Source organism: Juglans microcarpa x Juglans regia, chromosome 6S (genome assembly GCF_004785595.1).
Source record: "Juglans microcarpa x Juglans regia isolate MS1-56 chromosome 6S, Jm3101_v1.0, whole genome shotgun sequence".
Lineage (NCBI taxonomy): Eukaryota > Viridiplantae > Streptophyta > Magnoliopsida > Fagales > Juglandaceae > Juglans > Juglans microcarpa x Juglans regia.
The window spans coordinates 22319290-22343276 of NC_054605.1; the positions used below are offsets into that span (position 1 = coordinate 22319290).

The 23987-nt window shown below is 33.6% G+C and overlaps 1 protein-coding gene across 2 annotated transcripts; it reads right to left on the reverse strand.

The window, feature by feature from the left end:
* Positions 1–617: 617 nt before the first annotated feature.
* Positions 618–19006, reverse strand: LOC121236876 (uncharacterized protein At4g26450). Of its 2 annotated transcripts, XM_041133372.1 has the most exons (5): positions 18997–19006; positions 5250–7705; positions 4845–5034; positions 4620–4674; positions 618–882 (listed from the first exon to the last, which is right to left on the reverse strand). In XM_041133372.1, the coding sequence occupies exons 2-5, from the start codon at positions 7163–7165 to the stop codon at positions 827–829; spliced, it is 2217 nt and encodes a 738-aa protein (XP_040989306.1). In that variant the 5' UTR covers positions 7166–7705; positions 18997–19006; the 3' UTR covers positions 618–826. The 2 variants fall into 2 exon arrangements, with proteins under 2 accessions (XP_040989306.1, XP_040989307.1); XM_041133373.1 differs by lacking the exon at positions 18997–19006 and having other exon boundaries at positions 4596–4674; positions 5250–7911.
* Between the last annotated feature and the right edge of the window lie 4981 nt (positions 19007–23987).

Genomic DNA, 23987 nt, shown 5'->3' on the forward strand with positions numbered 1-23987 from the left:
CCCTAGGCATCTGCTTGTAACCACGATATTCCTCCGTCATAAGTGAGGGCTATCAATAAAATTGAAATACCATATTGTTTTAAAAAAAAATTTAATAATCTAGATATTATACATGGTTTAGTACCCTTTCTATTTTTTTTTATAGATTAAAGAAATCTTTCTAGTTTACATTTTGTCATCATATGCATATGGGATATGAAAAAAATCTATTTACAAGCTCACTCATTCGATAACCCGACGCAACACATCACTGACATGAAAGCCTTCCATATCAACTAGCGTAAAATAAAAAATTAGTATTTTTATTTTTTATTTTTTTTTATAAATGTCAGTCTCATAGAACCCATAAGTGTGTTTACATACTAACCTGTAAGTAGCATAACTCATGAGAATCGGAATTCACTAAAAATCAAGTTAGAAAAATACTTTCAATCCAATCACACTACAATTATTTACGGAAAAATCCAGTCTCCGCACCAGTCAATGACGATGATGCGGATCTCAGTAAGATAGATTTTGACAACAGTCAAAAGCATCCAGGCATGTCATCCGATTTTTGATAAGATATCCTCTGGATAAGGTAGCACATGAGCATGTATGGATGGATAAAAGTCATAATCAAAAGGGTTTTTGCTTAGCGTGATGATGCAGTTTTTCACCGTGCGAAACCTCAAACCAGGCCATGTTAGTGAATAGTGATACAATATAGCATTTGGACAGCTGACAAGTAAGAAGAATTAGAAACCTTGCATGTGTATAGAGCAAATGGTCCCAACAAAACAAAGCATACCAATACATATTTCCAGAGAACTGAGGAATAGTTGCATTAGAAGGGCTTCTCATAGTCCCGTGGCGGTTGCTGCTCCCAGGCTGGCAAAAAGCCTACAGAATGGAACATAAGGGGATCAGAAGATAGCAGAAAATTACAAAGTAAAACTCATATTTAATGCTCATCACTACAGCAAGTGACAGTTTAGTAAAAGCATATGTAACAATTTTAAAAGGTTACTTTCCCTACAACAAGACTCCACAACCTGATGGTATGCCATAAATGCAATATACACTTGAAGGAAATAACAGATCAGCACAGGGGTCTGTCCAACATATTTGCAAGCTATTCTAAAATGAAATCAGCAACCTGAAATGAGTGTCCTCAACCTTTCTGTTTAAAAACCGTGAGGCATTCATGACCAGCTGAATCTTGAATAAAACAACTTCCAGGTCCACAGCTTACATAGTACAAGAAATTTTACATCCTTTCACTATAGCTCTTTCAAGTTAATTCTCTCAGGCAACAGTTGGTTTAGACAAATACAAATATCCTTTCAAATAGGGATTTGATGTTTTATGTGATGATTTTACCTGTAACATATTCATAGAACTCAAATCAATTCATCAAGGTGTAATTGCAATTTCTTCATCCGCATTACAGGAGAAATTTAGTAGAGACACATAGCTTGAGGCAAGACTCAATGATGCAAAGATGTTTCTTGAATAGAATCATCTCTTCCAGACCTATCTTTCTCATCAATAAATTTTTTGTTTACCAATTTAAAAAAAAAAAAAAAAAAAAAAAAAAAAAAAAGCTTTGTCTATGCCTTGTTCTATAGAATTGATGATCGAATATTTGGGGCCAACATATCTTTCAAGCTAACAAATTTCTTGGACAATGGAGGAGCACATATGTTTTCAGCAAATTCTCCATGTGTCTATTTATCAGGCTTTAGGTCAAGATGTGGTCAACACAACTCCAAATGTGACATGTCAGTCATCTCCTGCTTGATGCATGTAATCTATTAGAAAATGTATATGGCATAAATAACGTATCCATGCAGGTCTATATGCTAAGGGTGGTTCGACCCAGAGGTTTCAGCCAAGAGAAAGGGAATAGATCCAGAAAGCCACTCAACTGGGGATAGCAGATGCTACTCAAATAGACCAAGCCCCTCATTTGATTGTTAGAAGGAATCACTTAAAAGACACTTTTCTCAACTTCATATTGCTCACCAATATTTAATAGTGATTACAAAGCATGAGTGGTCAAGGTCACTAAATGCTAACAAACTCAAAACCCAAGTTCACTAGACATTCCCATACATCCCTCAACTTACAAAATAAATAAAGACAATTTCCAAATCAATTTATAGGCATCAGAATCTTCAATTATTAAAGAACTTGGTCATCGTTTGTCAGTACCCTTATTCGTGCACCATTCTCCCCTGATTGAAAATAACCCGTCCTCGAGTTTCTACATCCTTGCACACGTCATTTATAACAGGAGAACTCTTTGGGTTGAAAAGAACTCATGCTTAGATTCGCCATTGGAGTTTGGAGCTTCCTTTCTAATAGATTATGAATTTTGACCAGTTAATTCCCTTATCTTCCCTCCTCTCTTGCACTTTACACCTTGAGCTAGATGGACATTTTCACCTTATTTGTTTCATCCTTCAAGTGATTTATAAGATTCACGAAGACAAACATTGAAAAACAACAAATCAACCAACCCCAATAAAATAAATGGAACCTAGCTGAAGTTTTTAGGGCATTCATGACAAATTGGTGAGAGATCGAAAATCCACAAGTGCCTCATGGGGGCATTGTTTGGACCTGACCAATTCAGTCGGTCCACCATTTTCCCACACTGAAACCAACTGTGGAGAGCTATAGACCGGACCAGACCGGTTACTATCAGTCCAGTCAGTCTTATCAGTCCTACCGTGAAGGGTTTTTTCTTTTTCTTTTTTTTTTTTTCTGTGCAATTTGTTGGCAAAAAATTGTATTAGATGGTAAAATCATAAATTCAGTGAGTGCTTTAAATCTAAGTTGTCTAACTAAGTTACTATGTGTAATAAATTAATAATATTAATATTTAATAGTATGCTTATTATCAATTTATCATTGATCAATAAGAGACATAGTGTACAATTAGTTAATACTTAATACTTAATAGGCTATCTTAACATTTTATATATGATCATGGATCATACTTGCAAGCACTTAAGCATATTAAAAATATATACTTAACAACAAAAGTATTTTAATTAAGTGTAATAAATTAATAATGTTAATAGTATGTTATCAACGTTCACATTCACATATAAAATATAAGTTAATAGTTAGTAGCCTATCTTAAGTTCTTGACATTTGACATACTAATATCTAAGCATAGCTAATTAGGTTAAAAAAATTACATATTTATTTGGTTACAATTTACATTATTACATTAAAAATTTACCAAATGCATTAAAATATTATTTAAAAAATAGTATACATAATTCGGTTGGTCCAGGGTGAAAAAACCACACCCCGGGATCGGACCAAAGAGCAAAAATTTGGAAAACTCTGGACCAGTCAAAACCGGCTGGTTTGGTTGGTTTTTTTTGGGTCCACTACAAATTTTTACACCCTGACCTGTGACAGTCATATCTCATTAATAAAACCTCTGACTATGCTTTCTGAACAGAAGCAGTGTGAGGTTGATGCCTCGGCATGAATCCCTCACAAGAATCAGAACCTGCTAATACCAATTTGATGCAGTTGGGATATCACTAGACCAGGCGTAGAGAAAATGACTTCACTATTGATTGTGGATGCCACTCAACATAGTCACAACACACTTGATTCTCGGGAGGAATCATTCAACTCCAAGAAGCAAGATAACTTTTTTGTTTATAAGTTACTGACAAATAACTTATCAAAAAAAAAAAGTTACTGACAAATAATTTTCAGATCCAAAGAATTCTCCCATCTTACTTCTCATTGACATTTATAGGGGAATAAAAAGCATGACCAGTCAAGGTACTACATCAAATGCTAACTTTAAAAACAAAATTCAACTTACTAGGTGGTCTATAGACATTCCAAAGAAAAAACTTACTAAGCAACATCTTACTACAAATTGCATGCACTACTTTTTTTGATAGGTAATTCCATGCACTACTAAATTCGACAAATATTCAACGACAAATTTCAAAAAAATTTAAAATATAAAATAATATCAAAAGAGTTAAATTACTTATTCTCAAATTCTAGACATCAAAATCTTCATTTTACTAAAGGACTTTTTTTTTTTTTTTTTTATAAGTAATAAGAGATTTTATTGACAAGTAAATAGGCATAGCCCTAGTACACAAGAAGTATACAAGAGAAAACACCTAAATACAAGCTAAGAACTAGAATAGGCTTACTAAAGGACTTGGTCGCGATTTATCACCACCCATGCTCCTAAATCAATGAAAGAAAAGGAACACATGTCCTTGGATCCTCTAGAGTTCATTTGGATCTTAGAAAGAATGGGGAACAGAAAATAAAAATGATTGACGAGCAAGCAAATTGAAAGCATTTTCTTTTCTCTCTTGTTTCCAAGATTGAACTGTAGCCTTGGCTTAAAAATAAGGAACATTTCTGCAGAGAGGCACATTTGAAGGAAAACAATTTCAGCCAGAAAAGCACAAAAAAACAATACATGACTCCAATCTTGATATCTGTTTGACGCATAAAATGCAGTTAACACTGTGTTAACATGACATTCAAAGAATCAAACATCACCTCAGGCAAATCAACCATATAAACTCTAGATTTAAAAGAAAACAAACCATGAAATTAAATATCTGGCATACTTAATGGTATTTCTTCCAGGGACATATATATGGAATCATCATCAGCAAGAGACCCCTGAAACAAGCAGTGAAAAAATGTAAGTTACCTCATCAAGGTGGTCAAGGCACATGCATGACTATACATTAAAACTAAACCATAAACGGCAGGCCGGCGAAGGGGACAGCTGCAATAAGATCATTGTGTGCAGAATATGCAGGTAAACCAGTTATCAATAGTGGTGGTACCTCTCCATTGGGAAGGCCCATCCCGCTTTGCATTGAAGTAACATCCCCTGGTACTGAAGAACAATTTGAAAAATCACCTGCGAGCAGCTCTGAGATCATAAGCCCATAACCATCCTGAATGACAGAAATATCATTGGCATTCGGTGCATTGTTAGGGAAACCCTCAAGGCCCATATACACAGTCTCTGTCCTGTACAATCCGAAAACCAGCAAATCAATAAGAACAAGATATAAAAACAATACATAAAGTATCAGGTGCAGTTGGCGCACTCAAAAAATGCTATAGGGCAACAGGGAATGATTCTAAAAACAACTCCCGTGGGCAAGTCTATGCAATCACTTTTATTTATATTGATGAATTTAATCAATATCCTCATGAAGAGACATACTGATAAAGAAACTTACTTTCTTGCTGCATCATGGAAGGCCTTATCTTCCAGGGCAGAATCATTTTCTAAATCAATAACTTCAATCTCTTTAGCATCAGTGACATGTCTACTGTATTCACCAGATATCTTGGTGTTACTCATTGACAAGTCAACATCAATTGGTGCTGGTTCTTTTCTGTTTCTGGAAACAGAATGGTAAATATGGATCGGATCATTATCATGATTCTCATTGGTTTCAGAAGCTCCCCCGAGATTAAGGTCACAGATTTTAAATGAACCAGGAAAAAGTTGCTTCTCTTCTGCATACCCAACACATGGTTCAGTCTTAGCTTTAGCGAACAGAGAATCATTCTCCAAGCTCTCATGATCTAAAGCCATGATCATGTTCTCACCAGGTGAAGCCCTGTCTTCCTGTGAACTCTCCTTCTTTTCACTGGAGTTAGAAAGGTGGAGATACTCATCAGCCTTTGTTACCTGAGAGGGAGTCCTCTCTCTTGCCTTTTTTATTCCCTCCCTGATATCACTATCTTCTAGAGCTCTTTTTTCACCTCTTTCCTTAACAGTGGAGCTGCAACTTGGAAAACCAGGCAGTACTGGTGGTTCTTGCCTATTTTGCATATCCGAGAAAGACTGAGTCGCAAATTCACCCTGCTCAATATCATCTGCAGAATCTACTTTGACCACATTTTCAGCAGAACACACAAATTGAGCCCTAGCAACTTCAGATTCAATACACCTCGAATCATAAATTTTACTTGATGGAGCATCAACCAAGGAGGTGTCAACAGGGGCATTGTCAACTAAACATTCAGATCCTCTTTGAGGCCGCATATCAGGAGCTTTTCCTTCCTCAATCTTTGGAACAGGGTCAACCTTTGAGCCCCTATGCGACAATGAAGAGCGGGTTCTAGTGGGCACCTTGGAAAATTTACAGAGTGTTAGTAAATCAGTGCTGGTGTTGTCCGAGAAATTTCCATCCACAACACTATCCTGGATGGTTACTTCTTGTTTGGTACCCTGTTTGTCAGTCTCATCACTGCTGGTGCCATGCTTCACCTCTCCTATTCCCACATTCATATTCTTGAAATCATAAGACCTTGCTGGGAATTCTCCATTAGCCTCATGTTGATCTTTCCCTGTACTAGAAGAACTAGCCTTTATGAGCATATCATCATCTTGGAACTGATACTCATCCAATTCAAATTCCAAATCACCAGCATCCTCAGTTTTTGGTGCTAATTCACTTCGACCACCAATGTGCAGATCATCAGTGACATCTTTACCAAATTGCTTCTCCTCCTCATGGTACTGTCCAGAAGCAATATTGCCATCACCCTCAACGTCAGCGGATGACCTAAGTCTATCAGACCATGAGCCACTCCTTCTGTAGTCTCGGCCATAATCCGAGCTATAATTTCGGAATGATGCTGCTCTTCTTCTTCCTTTGGGATTAATATCACCTAAAAGCCTTCTCTTACCCGATCCCAACCCAGCATCAGAAGTAGAATTCGACAATCGGGCAAGGGCAGATGTTCGGCCCTCCGGTGGAAGGGAGAATTGGTCTCCCTCCTGAGGCCTAAGCTCTTGAAACTCCCCCAACTGCCTCTTCAAACTACCGTTTTGCCACTTAACAGCCGAAAGTGCACTTTGAGGTAGCAATCCCTGAGAAACCAAATACTCGGCTGCAAGTCGACCCGCTTCCATAAAGATGTCACCTTTACGCAGGGGTGGTTGTGGTGATTGTTGATATGATTTAGGGTGGCCCTGGCCACGCCCAAAACCACGACCAAAGTTCCTGAATTCGGAGCCGCCGTAAAACCCTCCATGGCCTCTAACCATCAAACCCTCAGGGGAGATCTGAGAGGCAGCTACACCCATTCCCATGGAACTGGACCTATACCCATTTCCAGGACTACGATGTCGGGGATGCATGTTTTCGTCTCTTATTTTTGTTTTTGATATAAACTATCTGTAGTTCACCACAAAACAATTGGAAATCCAGATAACCAAGGACTCCGCTGTTCTCTGAGGATCAATTCAGTATGCCGGTAACTGGGTTAAGATGCATACGAAATTGTGCTTTGTGAAGATGATCTTAATTTACACCCCAAGTAATAGAAGTTGAAAAATCCTGATTTCGTGCTCTGAGGAAAAGATCCACTAACATTGTGAAAATTAAATCTTAACAAAAGAAAGAAAGGAAATGTATTCTTACAGCAGAGGAAGGGCAAAACCCACCTCCCAAATCACAATACCAGAATGCCGAGCTCAAGTGCTGCTACCAGGTACCTACCACCCCCAACTTAAAACCCCAAACCCAACCAACAGTTACCTAATCGAGGAACCTTTCATTCATATGTTGCAGAACACACAAGTCAAACTCTAAGGAGAATTAGAGATCTTTGAGTTAAAGATCTGACCTTTTGGTTTTCCAAATTGAGGGGTGGGAGAGGGAGGAGACGGAAAATTTGTCTGATGCGGTGTTTGAACTTTGGTGCGTGTGGAGCGAGGAACATTATCTTTCAAGGGATTGGGAATTGGGATCCAATACGGTTTTACCAAGTATTAATCCAACAGATTAGATTTGCAGCACAGAAAAGTAATTCGGAATTCCCTCGTCCATACAGACCAGTGCAATGCTAAAAGAGTACATCTTTACCCTCTATTTCCTTTTAATTTACGGGTCCCTGACTCCTCTTCCTTCCTTCATATTTGCCAGGTTTTTTGTTATTTTATCTTTGAAGCAGTTCTTCTAAGCACAAACAATATCGTGTACCAATTGCGCACCAAATATTATATTGACGTGGCCAGCAGTTGTTTTATATTTAAAAAAAAAAATGATGAAAGAAAACGGAATGAAGAAGCAAAGGATGGAATCCCCATTTCAGCCCAAATCTCATCTTCCCGTTCATCGCCTCCGAAGTTTCATCGCCCATTTTCGCACTCCATTTTGTAAATCTCTCACGGCTCTCTCACATTTCTTCACGTCTCTCTCTCATTTTGTGGATCAAGTACTATCCTCCGCCACCCAACGCAGCCTCTCTCAGATCCTGTTGCTCTCTTCAGCAAACCACATGAACTCCGTTATCGTCGTCTCTGGTTAGTAAGTTTTTGTACTCTTTTAAAATCTTAAACATTGCTATCACAAATCGAGATTACACTCAAACTCTGTACCACACTGAATTTTTGGTCTAGATTATAAAGTTTTGATTTTCTTGAGTTCATTTGTTGACATTGTTGGTTCTCGGTTTTGTACGTTGAATTTGGTTCTGGTTGCATGTGTCATTTGTTGACATTGTGAATATATGACAGATCTATGAATGAACCAATGTGCTTGTCTTGAATGAATGTGCTTGTATAATCTCTTGCTTTTTCACAGTTTCGTTCAATATGTTTGTCTTGAATGAATGTTTAAAAGTAGGTGAATGAGTAGATTGTGCTTGTCTTGAATGAATGTGATTGTCTAATCTATCAAATATTCACAGTTTTTATTCAATATGCTTGTCCTAATGAATGCTTCCATTGTGCTTGTCTAATGTGCTTGTCTAATCTCTCAAATATTCACCCTTAAGTGCAGATCATCAATGCTTGTATAATCTGAAGTATGAGAAGAATTCATTCATCCCTAAACAAGCATATTGAATGAAAAGTAGTGAATGAACAGATTAGACAAACATATTCAAAGAAACGGTAAGTCGTTTGTCAGCAGCTCAACAATTTTCTTGAATGAATAAACAGTTTGCCATTAAAAATGCCTGTTTTGAATGAATGAACAGTTTGCAGTTTGCCACTAAAAATGCTATTCTCGAATGAATGAACAATTTACCTCTAAAAATGCTTGTCTTAGGTGAGTTCATTCAAGACTAGTTAATTTGGATGGTTAATTGAATTAGTACCCAGCTTTTACATATTTCTATTTATTTATTTTTCTTTTTAATTTCACAATTTATCTGCCAATTACATACCTAGAGTATGTTTCCAAAATAAACCATGTTAGCCCATCTTATAGTAGCATATGGTTGTATGCAAGTATGAATCTAAGATATTTACTTGTTTTTAACTATTAGATTATGTTCACAGATTCAACTTGGGGTGGATGAAACACAGCCAGATACTGGGGATGGAACACAATTGGATCTGTGTGGAGCTGTAGATGGGGATTTTGGTTTTCAATTCCAATGATATTGAGCACATGGAGCTGTTATTTGGACTAAATGTATTCTTAGGACATGGTTATATTGATTATTTGGATTTAAAATATTCGAAGTTGTTTTTTATTTTAGGTGATAGTGAAGTTACAAGTTTTTTTCTTTGATTCCAGAATACTGATGATATGGAATTGTAGATCACAGTGAGGAGTTCTTTCTCTGTATCCTGCAGTTTAAGGCCACAAATAACTTATAGTTTTGAAAAGTACTATCTTCCATATAGAGATTAAAATTTCGATTTATTCTATTGTAAACAACATGTAACATGTTGACAGACTATAATTGTGTATTGATGTTTATAACTGTGGAATATGTGAAGATAGTACTTTTTTTGTATTGATGTTTATAACTTATACTACAGTAAATTTGTTGAATATCTTCTAACTTATTTCCCATATTCGATGGGGTTTGTTTTCTATTCTTGGTCTCCTTACAGATTTTTATATGTTGATTGGATATTATGAAACCAGTTGATTCCAAATTACAGGGTCCAAATACTTCTAAGGATGATTTATCCAGCCTTGCTGGGGAGTTTAAAGCTCGTTTAAAAATGAATCATTACCCAATAACAAGGAAACGAATAATAGAGAAGTATAGATTATTGCATCATTTGTTGAATTACATTGGCAATGCGGTACGTACACCCATCCAATTATCAAATGGGGAATTTATATACTAGTTCAAGGATCAGAAGATCTGTTCTGCACTAGCAATATTCAACATAATCATATGATAACCACGAGTTTAGCCTCAAAACAACATGTCATTTTAACAATTTCCATTGGTAGACAACACAATGTCACAAAGACTAAGTCCCTTACAACAAAAACATATTTTGTCATAACTAATTTTTTGCTACCAAAACATAGTAGTCATTGTATTCGACACTAAACACAATGACTAAGTCCCATACAACAAAGTGAGCCACTTGCTGGTCAAGATTATACACAACAAAGTTTCAAAAATACGATGTACATAGTTTTCAAAAATATGACGAATGTCTGCTTATTGCCTTTGAATATCGACTTGGTCGTTGTGGACTCCCAACTCTATCTTCACAATCTCTTCCTCTCTTCACAATCTCTTCCTCTCTTCACAATCTTTTTTTTTTCGAAACTCCTCCTTCCTTAACAATTCAGTTCCTCTCTTCACAAGTTCTTTTTCTTTGTCTTCATGACTATCTGTCCATTTGAAATATTTGCAGTATAGTAATCCCTAATGACCAACAAACAAACAACCGGTTGTTAAGCCATCATTTTTCTACAAGTTTATCCATATTCGACATCAAGGGAAAAATATTGATAAAAACATTTATAATATAATCCAACAAAACAATTAAACCAGTTTATATCTAAAAACCATGAGTAAACAATTAGAAAGAATTGAAGTCCAAATATCTCCTATTAATTCTACTACTAAAGAAGCAAAAGCAACTCCTTTATTTGTTTCTCATGAAATCTCATCTCATCTAAAAACTATTCTTTCTAAAAACAAAAGTGACTTATTGGAACAAATCTCTAATAAATTAAAAAAATTAACTATTAGTAATACCGCATCTACTTTAAAACAACCACATATTAATGTATTAAGCAAGACTTACTCACCTATATTATCTGATTATGAAATTAGTAATATTGAAAACCAATTTAAAAATTTAGATTTACAAATAAATAAAATTAGAAGAGATCATGTTAATAGTTTTTCAGATAGGAATTTTAAACATCATGTTTCTATTACTCGTAATTGGTATCCGAGGTCTACTTCACCAGATATGCAATTCGAAGAGAGAGAACATATAGTAAGATCTGATTTTGCATCAGATGTATTATATAAATGGAATATAGATAGAAATGTACCATTTCCAAGAAATGATTATGGTTGCTAACGTCTATAAAAATAATAGAAAAATTGATCATCAAGTACCACATATAATTGTTACAGGTTTTATTGGCCAATTAAAAGGCTGATGAGATCATTATATTTCAAATGAACAAAAGACACAAATATTAATTGCATATAAACATGATGAAAACATGTAAGTGATTAAAACATAAAATAGTTTGTCATTAGAAGATGTTGTAAATACTTTAATACATGTATTAACTAAACACTTTGTTGGTGATCCTGTTCAATTCAAAGAAAGAACCAGTGATTTACTGATTAATTTAAAATGTCATTAATTATCTGATTTTCGTTGGTATAAAGATGTATTTCTAACTAGAGTCATGATTAGAAATGACTGCCAGCAACTATATTGGAAGAAAAAGTTCATAGTCGGACTAAGGATGAATTTTTTAGAGTGAGGAGTGAGTAGGACTAGTGATCTCAGAGATACAGGTGGAGAAGGTTACGTTTGAAGGGAACAATGGATCTTAGAGAGAATAATTGAATCGGTGTCTACTAATATGAATTCATAAAAATGTTGAGTTTTCTTAATATTTTGTGGAACATAATGTCAATCTGGTAAAAGAAATGCATCAAGTAATTTTTGGGGGTCAGACAGGTTTTGGATTTCATATTCGATGGGGAAGACTGGGTACAAGTGAGATTTGATGATAATAGAAGATGTAGAAGGCTGAGATAGTAATGAAGGATTAATAATTTAAGAAGGAGAATAGGAAGAAGAGGAAACAACTTTGGAGTAGGTTGGTAATTTTGGATAAGCTAATAGTGAAAATGAATTGTAAGATGGTCTAATGTTTGTGGTAACGACCCCAGTACCGTATATGGTCTTAGAGTTGCAAAAGAACAATGTGAAAGATAGGAAAGAGATGGTGGTCGTGCGTAAGAAGATTTAGACTTTACTTTTGACTTTGAGGTTGACATGATTTTTCCTTTAAGAATTCTCGGAATAGAAAATCAGGAAAAAAAAAATTAGATTCTCCTTTAATATGTTCAATATTAAAATAAAAAATACTTAATATAACTTAGAATTTAGCAAATATTTATTTAGCAGTCAAGTTTTTCACATATTTAATCAAAACCTCTTTGACTGATTTACAATCTATTCTAAGTAAAAAATTTTGGTTCAACAAATCATTTTGAAATTTAGAAATACATAATAGAATAACTAAAATTTCTTTTTTAATAGTACTATAATTCTTTTGGGCAGGATTCCAACATCCTTTATGGAATTGAACAATCTGTTTCGAATCAGTTGATAATTTTTGTTTCATAATTCATCCATAACCAAGATCAGAGGCATCTGTTTTGACAATTTTTAAAGTATGGGGAGATGAGAGTCCTAATTATGGTAATTTCTTAACGTGAGCTTTAATTTGTTTTATAATATTTGTATATTTTTCCATCCATAGGGTAGATTCTTTTTTAATATTTTAAATAATGGTTTACATAATGGTCTGAGATATTGATAACAATCTGCAACATAATTGAGGCTTCCTAAAAATCTTTGTAGTTGTTGCTTATTTTTTATTTCATCTAAAAATTTATCATCAAATTCTATTGCTATGCTAATTGGTGTAATAGTTCAATGATAAATTTCATGTCCAAGAAATCTAATTTTGTCCTGAAATAATTTTATTTTTGGTAATGAAACAACTAATCAATTTTGTTTAATAATGGATAAAAGTATTTACATGTTTCCAATGTTGTTCAATAGATGAGGAAAATATTAATACATCATCAATATAAACTATCGAAAAATGAGAGAAATGAGTAAATATTTCATTCATAATATTTTGAAATTCACTAGGAGCATTTTTTAACCCAAAGAGCATAACGTTTCATTCATAATGTCCAAAACAGACTGTGAATGTTGTTTTATAATGGTCTTTTCTCAATAATTTGGATTTGTCAAAATCTACTTTTCATGTTAAATTGTAAAAATACCGTAGCATTATAAAGTCGGGATAATAAATCTTTTTTTATTATGAATTGGGTATCTAATCCATTGTAATATATTATTTAAAGGTTTATAATTGATGACTAAATGAAGAGCTCCTCTTTCTAATTCTGCTATTTTTTTAACATAAAAGGCAGCACAATTCCATGGTGATTTATTTTTTCTAATTAATCATTTTGTTAGTAAATCATTAATTTCTTTTTTTACAGAATTCTAATAATTCATTATTCATTTGAATCGGTCTAACCTTAGTTTGAATACTTTTATCAGAAAATTCTTTTTCATAGGATAATTCAACTATATGTTCTTTTCTATTTCAGAAAGTATTGGGCGACTTAGAGCATACTTCATTTTCAATTATAGTTTTAAAATTTTCAATTTTTTGGGTTAATAACGGGTCTTTAATTGTTCTTGACTTCTTTTATATTTTAATTCTTGTTTTAAAAAACCTACCAGTTTTTCTTTTCTTCTAATTCTGTTTTTTGTTAAAAAATTAATTTCTCTAATTAATGAAACTTCCTTTAAAGGGTTAATTTATTTTGATACAGGAGAAATAAGAATTTAAATAAAATTTCTTGTCCAAGTATTTTGGTAGAGATTCATTTTTCTGTTACAGAGAAAGTATAAAGTAAGGTAAGGAAATGATTTCTTAATATTACTTTAATGTTAATATATTTTACTAAAATAAATGTCATTTTAAAACAAATTCCATTATTACAAATATGTGCATTAAATAATTTATAATTTATGTTTAATTTTGTTCCATTGGTTTGGGATAATGTCTCTTTTATTTTTTCAAAATATTTAGAAGGTATTAATCCCTCTTGTATACAATTTAAATCTACTCCTATGTCTAATAGGGCAATTGTGGTAAAAGAATATTCTTGATTAATTGGCACTGTTATTTCAGTATACCATTTCTGAAAATTTATCTTATCATGGATATTAATGAAATTATCTGTTTCGTATTTTATAACTATTGTTGAACAATTTCCTTGTTCTTTAGTATGTTCTTTATTATGAGAATTATTTACATTTTTATCTATTTTTAATAATATAATTTCTTGTAATAATTGTTCATGTGAAACTTCTAGTTTAAGATTATATGTTTTCAAATTTCTAATCTCTTATTTTATTTCATTAATTTCTGTTGTAGATCTTGTATTGTAATTCTTTGTTTTTCTATTTTAAACCTTTCTACTATTTCTGAAAAATTGTAAGGTGTTGAGGATGTTACAGAAGTATCTTGATTATTAAAAGTATCTTTTAATTTTTTTAAGTAATCTTTTCTTTCTTGGTGATCACTAATTTTGTCTATTAATTATAATATAATATCTTCTTATTTTGAAAGTAAATTAATGGTCTTATTAGAAATACAATTGTTTTTATCTAAACAATTGCATATTTGTACCTCATCATCTTCAGATTCACTATCAGAAGATTGTTCAGAAAAGCTTGACTCTTTTAATTGATAAATTTCTTCTTCTTCCGAATAGCTATCTCATTTTCACTTGAATGTATAAAAATGTTTAATAATTTTTCTTTTAATATTTCAAATATATATAATTCATTAATCTGTTGTTTAACTTTACAATTTGATTTATAACGTCCAACTTTTCCACATTTATAATAAACAATTTGTTTTTTTCTCTTTGTTAGTCTTTTTGGGATTTATTATTGGTTTATTATATATCTATTTATCTTTTGTTCTTTTATAAGCTTTTTTATATTTTCATTTTTTGTTAGAATAATTCTTATAAATTCTTTTTCCATTTTTGTGTCCTTTTGAATGGGCTAATAATAGAATATAACTAAATTGTTCACAAAAAGTATTTAATTCTTTTTTATCAAATTTCTTTTCCTTATCCATTTGCTTTTTTAATCTTAAATCGTTAGATATAGTTAGACCAGTTCTATTAATAGTAGTTATTATATCACCATATGTGAGATTATAAAAACCAATAGTACCGTCTGTTTTGACTAATGATTCTCGTACCTTTTGAGCGAAGTAATATGGAAGTCCAGTTATGAACTTTTTCTTCCAATATGGTTGCTGGCAGTCATTTCTGATCATAACTTTAATTAAAAATACATCTTTGTATCAATGGAAATCAGATAATTGATGGCATTTTAAATTAATCAGTAAATCACGGGTTCTTTATTTGAATTGAACAGGATCACCATCAAAGTATTTAGTTAATACATACATTAAAGTATTTACAACATCTTCTAATGGTAAACAATTTTCTGTTTTAATCACTTACATGTTTTCATCATGTTTATATGCAGTTAATATTTGTATTTTTTGTTCATTTGAAAGATAATGATCCTACCAGCCTTTTAATTGGCCAGTAAAACCTGTAACAATAATATGTGCTACTTGATGATCAATTTTTCTATTACTTTTATAGACGTTAGCAACCATAATCATTTATTGGAAATGATTTAATATTTCATACTTAGATAATCCATCTATATTCCATTTATATAATACATCTGGTGCAAAAGCATATTTTACTGTATGTTTTCTCTCTTCGAATTGCATATTCGGTGGAATAGGCCTCGGATATCAATTACGAGTAATAGAAACATGATGTTTAGAATCCCGACCTGAAAAACTATTAACAATATCTCATCTAATTTTATTTATTTGTAAATCTAAATTCTTAAATTGGTTTTTAATATTACTAATTTCAGAATTATCAGATAATATAGGTGAGTCTGTCTTGTTTAATACATTAATATGGAGTTGTTTTGAAGTAGATGCGGTATTACTAATAGTTAATTTTTCTAATTTATTAGAGATTTGTTCCAATAAGTCACTTTTTTTTTTAGAAAAAATAGTTTTTAGATGATATGAGATTTCATAGGGAACAAATAAAGGGGTTTCTTTTGCTTCTTTAGTAGTATGATTAATAGGAAATATTTTGGTTTCTAATTGTTTACTCATAGTTTTTAGATATAAATTGGTGTAATTATTTTGTTGTATTATATTAGCAATGTTTTTATCAGTATTTTTACCTTCTATTGTATTATTGTGTTTTTTTATTGGTGAAACTATTATTTGAGTATTTCTCTGATTGAACTTGATGTCTTCAAAATGGGAGTATTCTTCATAAACAATTTGATTATTCTCTTCTTTAATCCATTGGTTTGTAGTCGTGTTTATGGTAAACAATTAATTTGATTGATAGATTTCAAACCGTGTAAAGAAAGATATATTAATCTGTACTTTTTCTAGATACTCATAATATTTTTCTTGAATATAATCTCTTTCTATTTTTGTAAAAGTTGAGAAAAATACTAATCTTTTGTGACTATTTTTTTCTTTCATATAATTTTGTTTAAGATATTTTTTGTTAATTTTAAATTCTTTTTTATTCAGGGTATATATTTGAGCATCATTTTCAACTACTTGTGAATATGTTGGAGAAGAATGTTCCTTTTTAGGATTATGAGAGGTGGATGCCTTATATGGACGGTTAACAGTATATACTAGTGTATGAATAATATTTCTAGGAATAATTCACCAAATCTGTGTGTAAGACTCTGAGATCTGGTATCAAAAGATCTGGTGTCAAAATTTTGAGATATATTCCAAGAGATTTATGTAAGAACAGATTTTAGTGTATGATAACTAGAATGTGTTGGAGAAAAATAATGTGATAAAGATATTCTAAAAGGTTGAAAGTTATTTAGACTGTTTTGTCCGTTTTTTATCTATATATTCAAGATCGTTTTTAGAATTATTTTCTGCCTTAGGTAATAGAGCAATGTTCTCTAATTGCCATTCATTAGGGAGAGTAATTTGATTCCAATTAATTTGTTTAGGAATTAGTACATTAGAGTTTTGTGTACTGGATTGTAATAATAATATATATCCTTTTAGACTGGTAATAAGAGCTTGTGATTCTAATATTATTTTCATTAGTTTATAATGGATTATATAAACTACTATTAAAGGATGTGATCCTTTCATCATTTGACAACTGTTTGTTTTAATATTTAATATTAAAGTATGTAAATATTATAATCGAATAATGAAAGAAAATAATTGGGATAACAATTAAAATAAACTAGAACTTGGAACAAGCTTGATTCTACCTTTCCAAGTAATGAATCATGAAAATCATAGTGTCTTCCATCTCTTAAAGAGAGTAATACTGAGGTATTTAATCCACTTCTAGTGAGTGGTTTTATAACTACTTGTACTAGTCCAATATGTATGAAAGAGTATTTCTGTTCTTTGTGATGTTTAATAGCTTCATTTGTTAATAGTTGTAACGATTCATAATCGTTATTTAAACTAATGATTTTTTCTATTGTTTTAATAGTATAATTTGAAAGAAATGATAAATTAGAAGAAAAAGTAAAATGTTTGTATATTTGGCTTTTTGGACCATTAGGAATTGTCCAATCTTGTAAATTTCTTTCTATAGCTATTATACTTTAATCTTCTTAATTGATGTTATCAGGTTCTATGGGGATACTAGTAGTGGATTCATTAAGTTTGAATAAAGATTTCATTGAGACAGGTTTTTAAACAAAAATTTCCTATGTCCAAAGAGAAATAAATAGATTAAGAACTTGAGTGAACACTATCGGGATTATCCTTAAAGCCTTCCAGCATGAATAGGCTGACCAACGGATGTGTTATCTTGGTAAAAATATGTATTAGTGATTTCTTACTTTTTTTTTAATAAAGAAAGGATACTCAAATGGTTTATTACGCTTTTAATTTCGTTTTTTAGGAAGTCACAATGAGCTTCCCATTCCTCTATTGTCGCTTGTCTACTTTGATATATATGATATTTTTTCATCGTTAATGTATAGTTTTGTCTCATTAATTGTTGTTTTCTCTTAAGATCTTTTATATTATTCATCAATTTTTTCAATTCAGGCCTTAAATTATAATCTAGACATTTTAGATCATAAAGGTCACGAGAACCAATACTATGAGCATAATAATAATCCATCATAAAATATATCATTCAAAGTTAAATAGCAAAATAAAATAGCAACATAACAACAAAATATAATAATATAACAATATAATCACCAATGACTCTGATACCAAAGGTGATAACAATATAATCACCAATGGGCTGAGACATCCACGCAGCCCAAGACATCACGCACTGTTACTCTTGATCAGATTGCTGATATAGTGCGTACAGAGATCCAGACTGCCTTCTCTGGCTTACGTACAAAGATCATAGGTGTCATTTATGAGTTAGTTGTGAATGTTGATTGCGTGTCTCGAACTTAGGAGATGATATCTATTAGACTGACACATATAGAGACAAAAATAGATGTAATCGAGGATGTCCTCAAAGAGTTGGGGACATAGTATTTTATATCTTTTATTTGTATTTTGTTTTATTTTTGGTATGGACAATATTTGATGTTTTGTAAGTTTAATTAATTATACATTATATTTTTTTTTATAAATTAATTGTTGATTACTATTATTATTTCTTTAATTGATTAAATGTTTTATTAAATTAGTGTCACCATTCGAACACAATATTACCATTTGAACGTTAACTAACCGTTCAAATCCTATACACCGTTTGGAAATTGGTGATCTACATGTTCGAATAGTGTAGAGGGCTATTTGAACGGTAAATCAGTTTCTCGCGCTTAACCCACTAATTTTTTCCCCATCCTCAAATAATTATTTTATTAGGGACAAAATTTATCGTTCCTAAGTATACCATTCGAACGTGTTCGAATGGTCTGCACGTTTCAGTATTTTTTTGAAACGAAATCAGAATTTCGTTCTAGATCTTATTTTTTGGGACGATTTTTATTTCATTCTAAAGAAAAATCATCACAATAGCTCAAATTTGTTGTAATGATGTTGATTATTTGGAAGTGGTTGGATATTTAAATTCAGATTTTACGGGTTGTCAAGACAATAGAAAGTTCACTTAGGGTATGTTTTCATGTTAGCAGGAAGTGCATGCCATATTATGGAAGAGCACTAAACAGAAAATCATTGCATCATCTACATAGAGGCAAAGCTTATAGCATGATTTGAAGCAACTTCACAAGCGAAATGGTTGAGGAGTTTTATTACAGAGCTTCCAGTTGTAGATTTGATATCTAAACCTTTAAGAATTTATTGTGATAATTTGACAGCAATTTTCTTTTCTAAAAATAACAAAAGTGGGAGGAAAATGAAACATATTGACATAAAATATCTTGCTATTAGAGAGAGAGAGAGAGATTGCAGATTCCATGACAAAAGAGTTCTAGATAAAAATATTTTTTAAACATGTAGAGAGCATGGGTTAATGAGCTCATTTTATTTTTTATTTGACTTATAGAAAGTCATTCATAGAGATAAACCACATATGAAATTTATTTAGAGAGACTAATACATTGTAATACATGAAAGAAAATGTTAATAGAATAACATGGCATAATCATGATTCATGTATTACATCTTTCTTCTAAAGGTTATGATTTTAGTAGTTTTAATTGTTGTCATATTCAGTTTTAGTTACCCAGATGACTTTAAATGATTGTCAGTATGAAAGAACACGTTTCCTTGTAGGAGACTTGGCTCACATGCCACGATTTTTGTAAATATATATTATATATATGTATATTATATTATCTCAAAAGAGTTCTCATTAGTATTAAATTCTGAGTAATTAAAAATAAAGATAACTATTTATTAGGAAATGTTTGAATTAATGGGTACGTTTCTTGATGGAAGAAAATAATGCTTAGAAACTTGTGGATAAGGCTCTTGGTTTATTTATATGAAAGTTTGTGATTTTCCATAATCACAACATCAAAATAAAAATTAGATAGACTGAAAACCTTTATCCAACACGCTCCATGTATAAAATTGTGAGGAGATAACAATTCTGGTAGCCACATATCGGGGAAAAGAAAAACAAAGAAAAATGGAAGCGAGAGGAAAGGGAGCATACCCCTCCCCACTCGAGGTGAATTTCACTCGAGGTGTAGGAACCGAGAATTCGGTAGAGAGAAAACACATAAAAGAAAATGCATCAACTGCAAGTCTGCATGTGCTTGTTGTCAACATCCTATAAGTATCGTCACTTGAGATCAAATCACTATTTACGACTTTACTCGCAAGGGCCATACAATTACACAATTTCAAATTCATGCACACGCGGGTAAGCACACTATCCTAAGTCATTCGGCATGGACAATACACCGAGTATGATTAGAGAGACGGCACGAGCGACTAAAAATAAGTATTTCGATCCAAATTCACGACTTGCCTGCTCTTCATTTATTTGTTGGGCATGGCCCATCCAACCCCTAACCTTCGGCATGACCCTAAAATGCCACTTATACCCTCCCTCATAGGGCTGCAACTCGAGCAACCCGTTCAACATTTGGGCCCGACTCGACCCGCATTGCTTGATCGGTTGGGTAGAATCGACCCGACCCGCATATTCAACCCGTGTATTTTTTTTCCCCTCGTCTTCAACCCTCCTCTTCCTTCAAGCCATACTCTCACAGTTGGTGCTCTCGATTTTACTTCTCACTTCACATATTGTAAACCCAAGGTCCCTATTCCCACTACTGCTAGCCCGTCGCTGACTTGCTTCGGTTGCCTCTGGATCTCTACCTCGCCGTGCAGACGCCGTCCATCTCTACCCCGTCGGTTACCTTTGGATCTCTACCCCACCGTTATAGTTCTCAATGTAAAGTGAAGTAAAAATGTAAAATAGAATGACTGAGGAAATAGAAATGGATGTACTATTGTGAAATAGATGTAATCAGGAAAATGAATTAAAGAGAAAATGGTACGCTGCGTGAGAAGAGTGAAAAGCTTGTGAAGTGTTAGATAAAATGGGAAGATAAACTCAAAAAACTCAAATCGCCATGGTCTTGGTTCTCCCACAGTCACACTCCCAACTCACTGAGCTCAACAACCTGGTCTCCATCGATGAAGTCCTCCACCTCCCTGGTAATCCCGTCATAACTAGTCTTCCTCCCTCAACTTCACCCACGCGTTCCACAGCCGCTACAAAACCAAGGAAGACCTCGAGACTATACCTTTGATGGCAGCTTTCAATATCTTGAAGTAATTTTCGGTACTTAGAGAAGGGTTAAAACCGATTTTGGGAGGGGGGGTCAGGGTTTCATCTGCAGATTTTGTAAGCGGGTTGTATAGGTCGAACCTGATCAAGAGTTAAACCTGTATTTTTCGGTTCAGGTCTGGTCAGTGCTCATGGATGGGCCGGATCACTCATTTTTTGCACAGGCCTACTCCCTCATGAGGTATCTTTGTATACGTCTATATATATATACTCACCTTTTGCACATTTAAAGTAAATAATATTGACTAAAATCTTCTGATACTACGAGAATCTTGTCCCTATGAGCACAACGTTCATGGCTAGCTGAAATCTCCAATGTACACTATCCCTAGCCCATTGGTTGCAGATGCTAAGCACCCTAGCCCATTCATATATCAGTTTCACAACTTAAGACTCATGCCAGACAAATAAAAACCGAGAGGAAATATGACTCCTTGTTTTAAGCTTGTCACAATGAAATACATCTTATATGCCATCCGCCAGGTGCCTTCTATGGATAGAAGTCGCAATTACACCAACTTCGCAGATGTTTGCCAATATCAAGCAACTAGCTGCAGTATGCTCGGGAGAATTTATCGATGTTGGTGTCCAATTAGAATCTGGTCTATGATCTATATATTTGTGCTCAGGATGAAGCTTGGGGAAAATTTAGTGCATATTGTTGGTCCGAGTTTGAGTTTTAAATGTTGCCGTCTTTCTTTCTCTCTCTGAAACACACAACGGACACATGCATCTCGAGCATGCGCGCGAGAGATCGAGTGTACTTTACCAAGAGAAGATTAGTCACTCCCTTAATAATCTGGGTGGTAGGAGGTAGTAAAAGGAAAAAATATTATTCACTCTCTTAATCGTTAAGTAAAAAAATAAAATAAAAAAAGAGTAATAACTAAATGGGTTGAAGTAACAAGCCTATCATTATTCATCAAGGAATATACTTATAGCAGCAATTGAACATCAGCTCAGGTAAAAAAAGGAAAAAAAAAAAAAAAAAAGCAGCAGCCTTCTTTGCTTTAACATCATTCAATTGAAAAAGTGGCAAGGCTAATGATTCAAACTTGATAGATCACTTCCAAATATGAATCTGTCATTGTGGTTACTTCATGTGCGTCGCAGGAGAGTTCCGTACCAGTAACCAAAAGCAATTGGATTTCGTCCAAACAAACACGTTGGCCAAAAGGTTACGTCTGTATCAGCTGGAGAGACGGATGGATGTCTGTCAGTGCCATGCGTGCACCACTCCTAGCCTGATCAGTCATATTACTCCCAACACGCAAGCTAAGCTAAGCTAAGCTTTGTGACGCTCTGCCTTGTGGCCATCTTATCAGTGTCAGCTACCAAAGTAGAACCTAAAGGCTAAAAGTTTATTGTGGGATATGCACACCTCTACTCCCTCTACCAGAATACTTGCAATGTGCCCATTTAGGCCGAAACGCTAGCAATTTTTACGCTCTCCCATTAAATTAGAAGGGTCATCTGCCTTTGTTAAGTGCATTGTGCCGCTTATGATGCTCTCGTTAACTAACTTTTAACAAAAACATAACGTGACAAAAGAGACAGGAGGAGATCACAGAGAGCGGCGAGCGCAGCCGCTTGGGGGGGGGGGGGGGGGGGGGGGGGGGGGGGGGGGGGGGGGGGGGGGGGTGTTGTTGGTCGTTCAGTCTAAGAGACGGCAAGATTAGGAAAAAAAGGTGCAAGACATAGGTGCTCCTAGAAAAACCACATAACACGAGAAATCCCCGGCTCGCAGGAGGTTTTGAAGATGGTCCCTAGAGGAGGCAAGGTGAGCATGAAAAGCTCTATTTTGAGAACTTTGATGATTTTGTTGAGGGGACAAAAGGCAGAAATTAGGGTAATAAATAGTGCAATGTTAAACGACAGAAACAGGGAAAACGGGTTCTTAATTAGTGTTAATTGGTGCTAAAAACAAGAACCCTCATGCATCCTTTCTCGATGGCTCACAATTGAAGTAGACAATGGAATTTTGGGGAACAAGGGCGGCTCAGTGGCAAAGACGTTTGATGGACTTACTTTTCTTGTTGCCCTTATTTTATTAAGAGAGAAGAGAAGAAGATTCTAGTGCACGATAAATTAATACGAGCACCAATCAAGTGAAGCATTATTAGAATATACAACGAAAACAAAATCCAAGAAGAGATTATACCGGCACACCGGTGCTAGGTGTCACCAACCGGCCTCTATATGACTTTACATCGACTATACTATAGAATTAAAATATACTTCTCTCAGCAATAAGTTTCCTCCGAAGGCCGAAGAGGGATTGCTGGTCGACAGACCTAATTAGTTTAAGCAAAGAGATCATATAGAAAGACGGAAAGAGATTAAAGGCGACAAAGGCAAACAATATATTTCAAAGGCAACGATAAACCTGCAAAAATATTCATCAGTTTCAGCACCCAAGAAAAGACCAACCTTAGGAGCATGGCTAAGCGATCGAAATAAGGTGATGGGAGGCTGACTCGTTACGATCTATTTCTTCACCAATACTTTCATGCAAAGTACAGATTCACAACGCATTCAAATGCCCATGCAAGTGTACCGATCAAGGGTAGCTAAAGAGAGAGAGAGAGAGA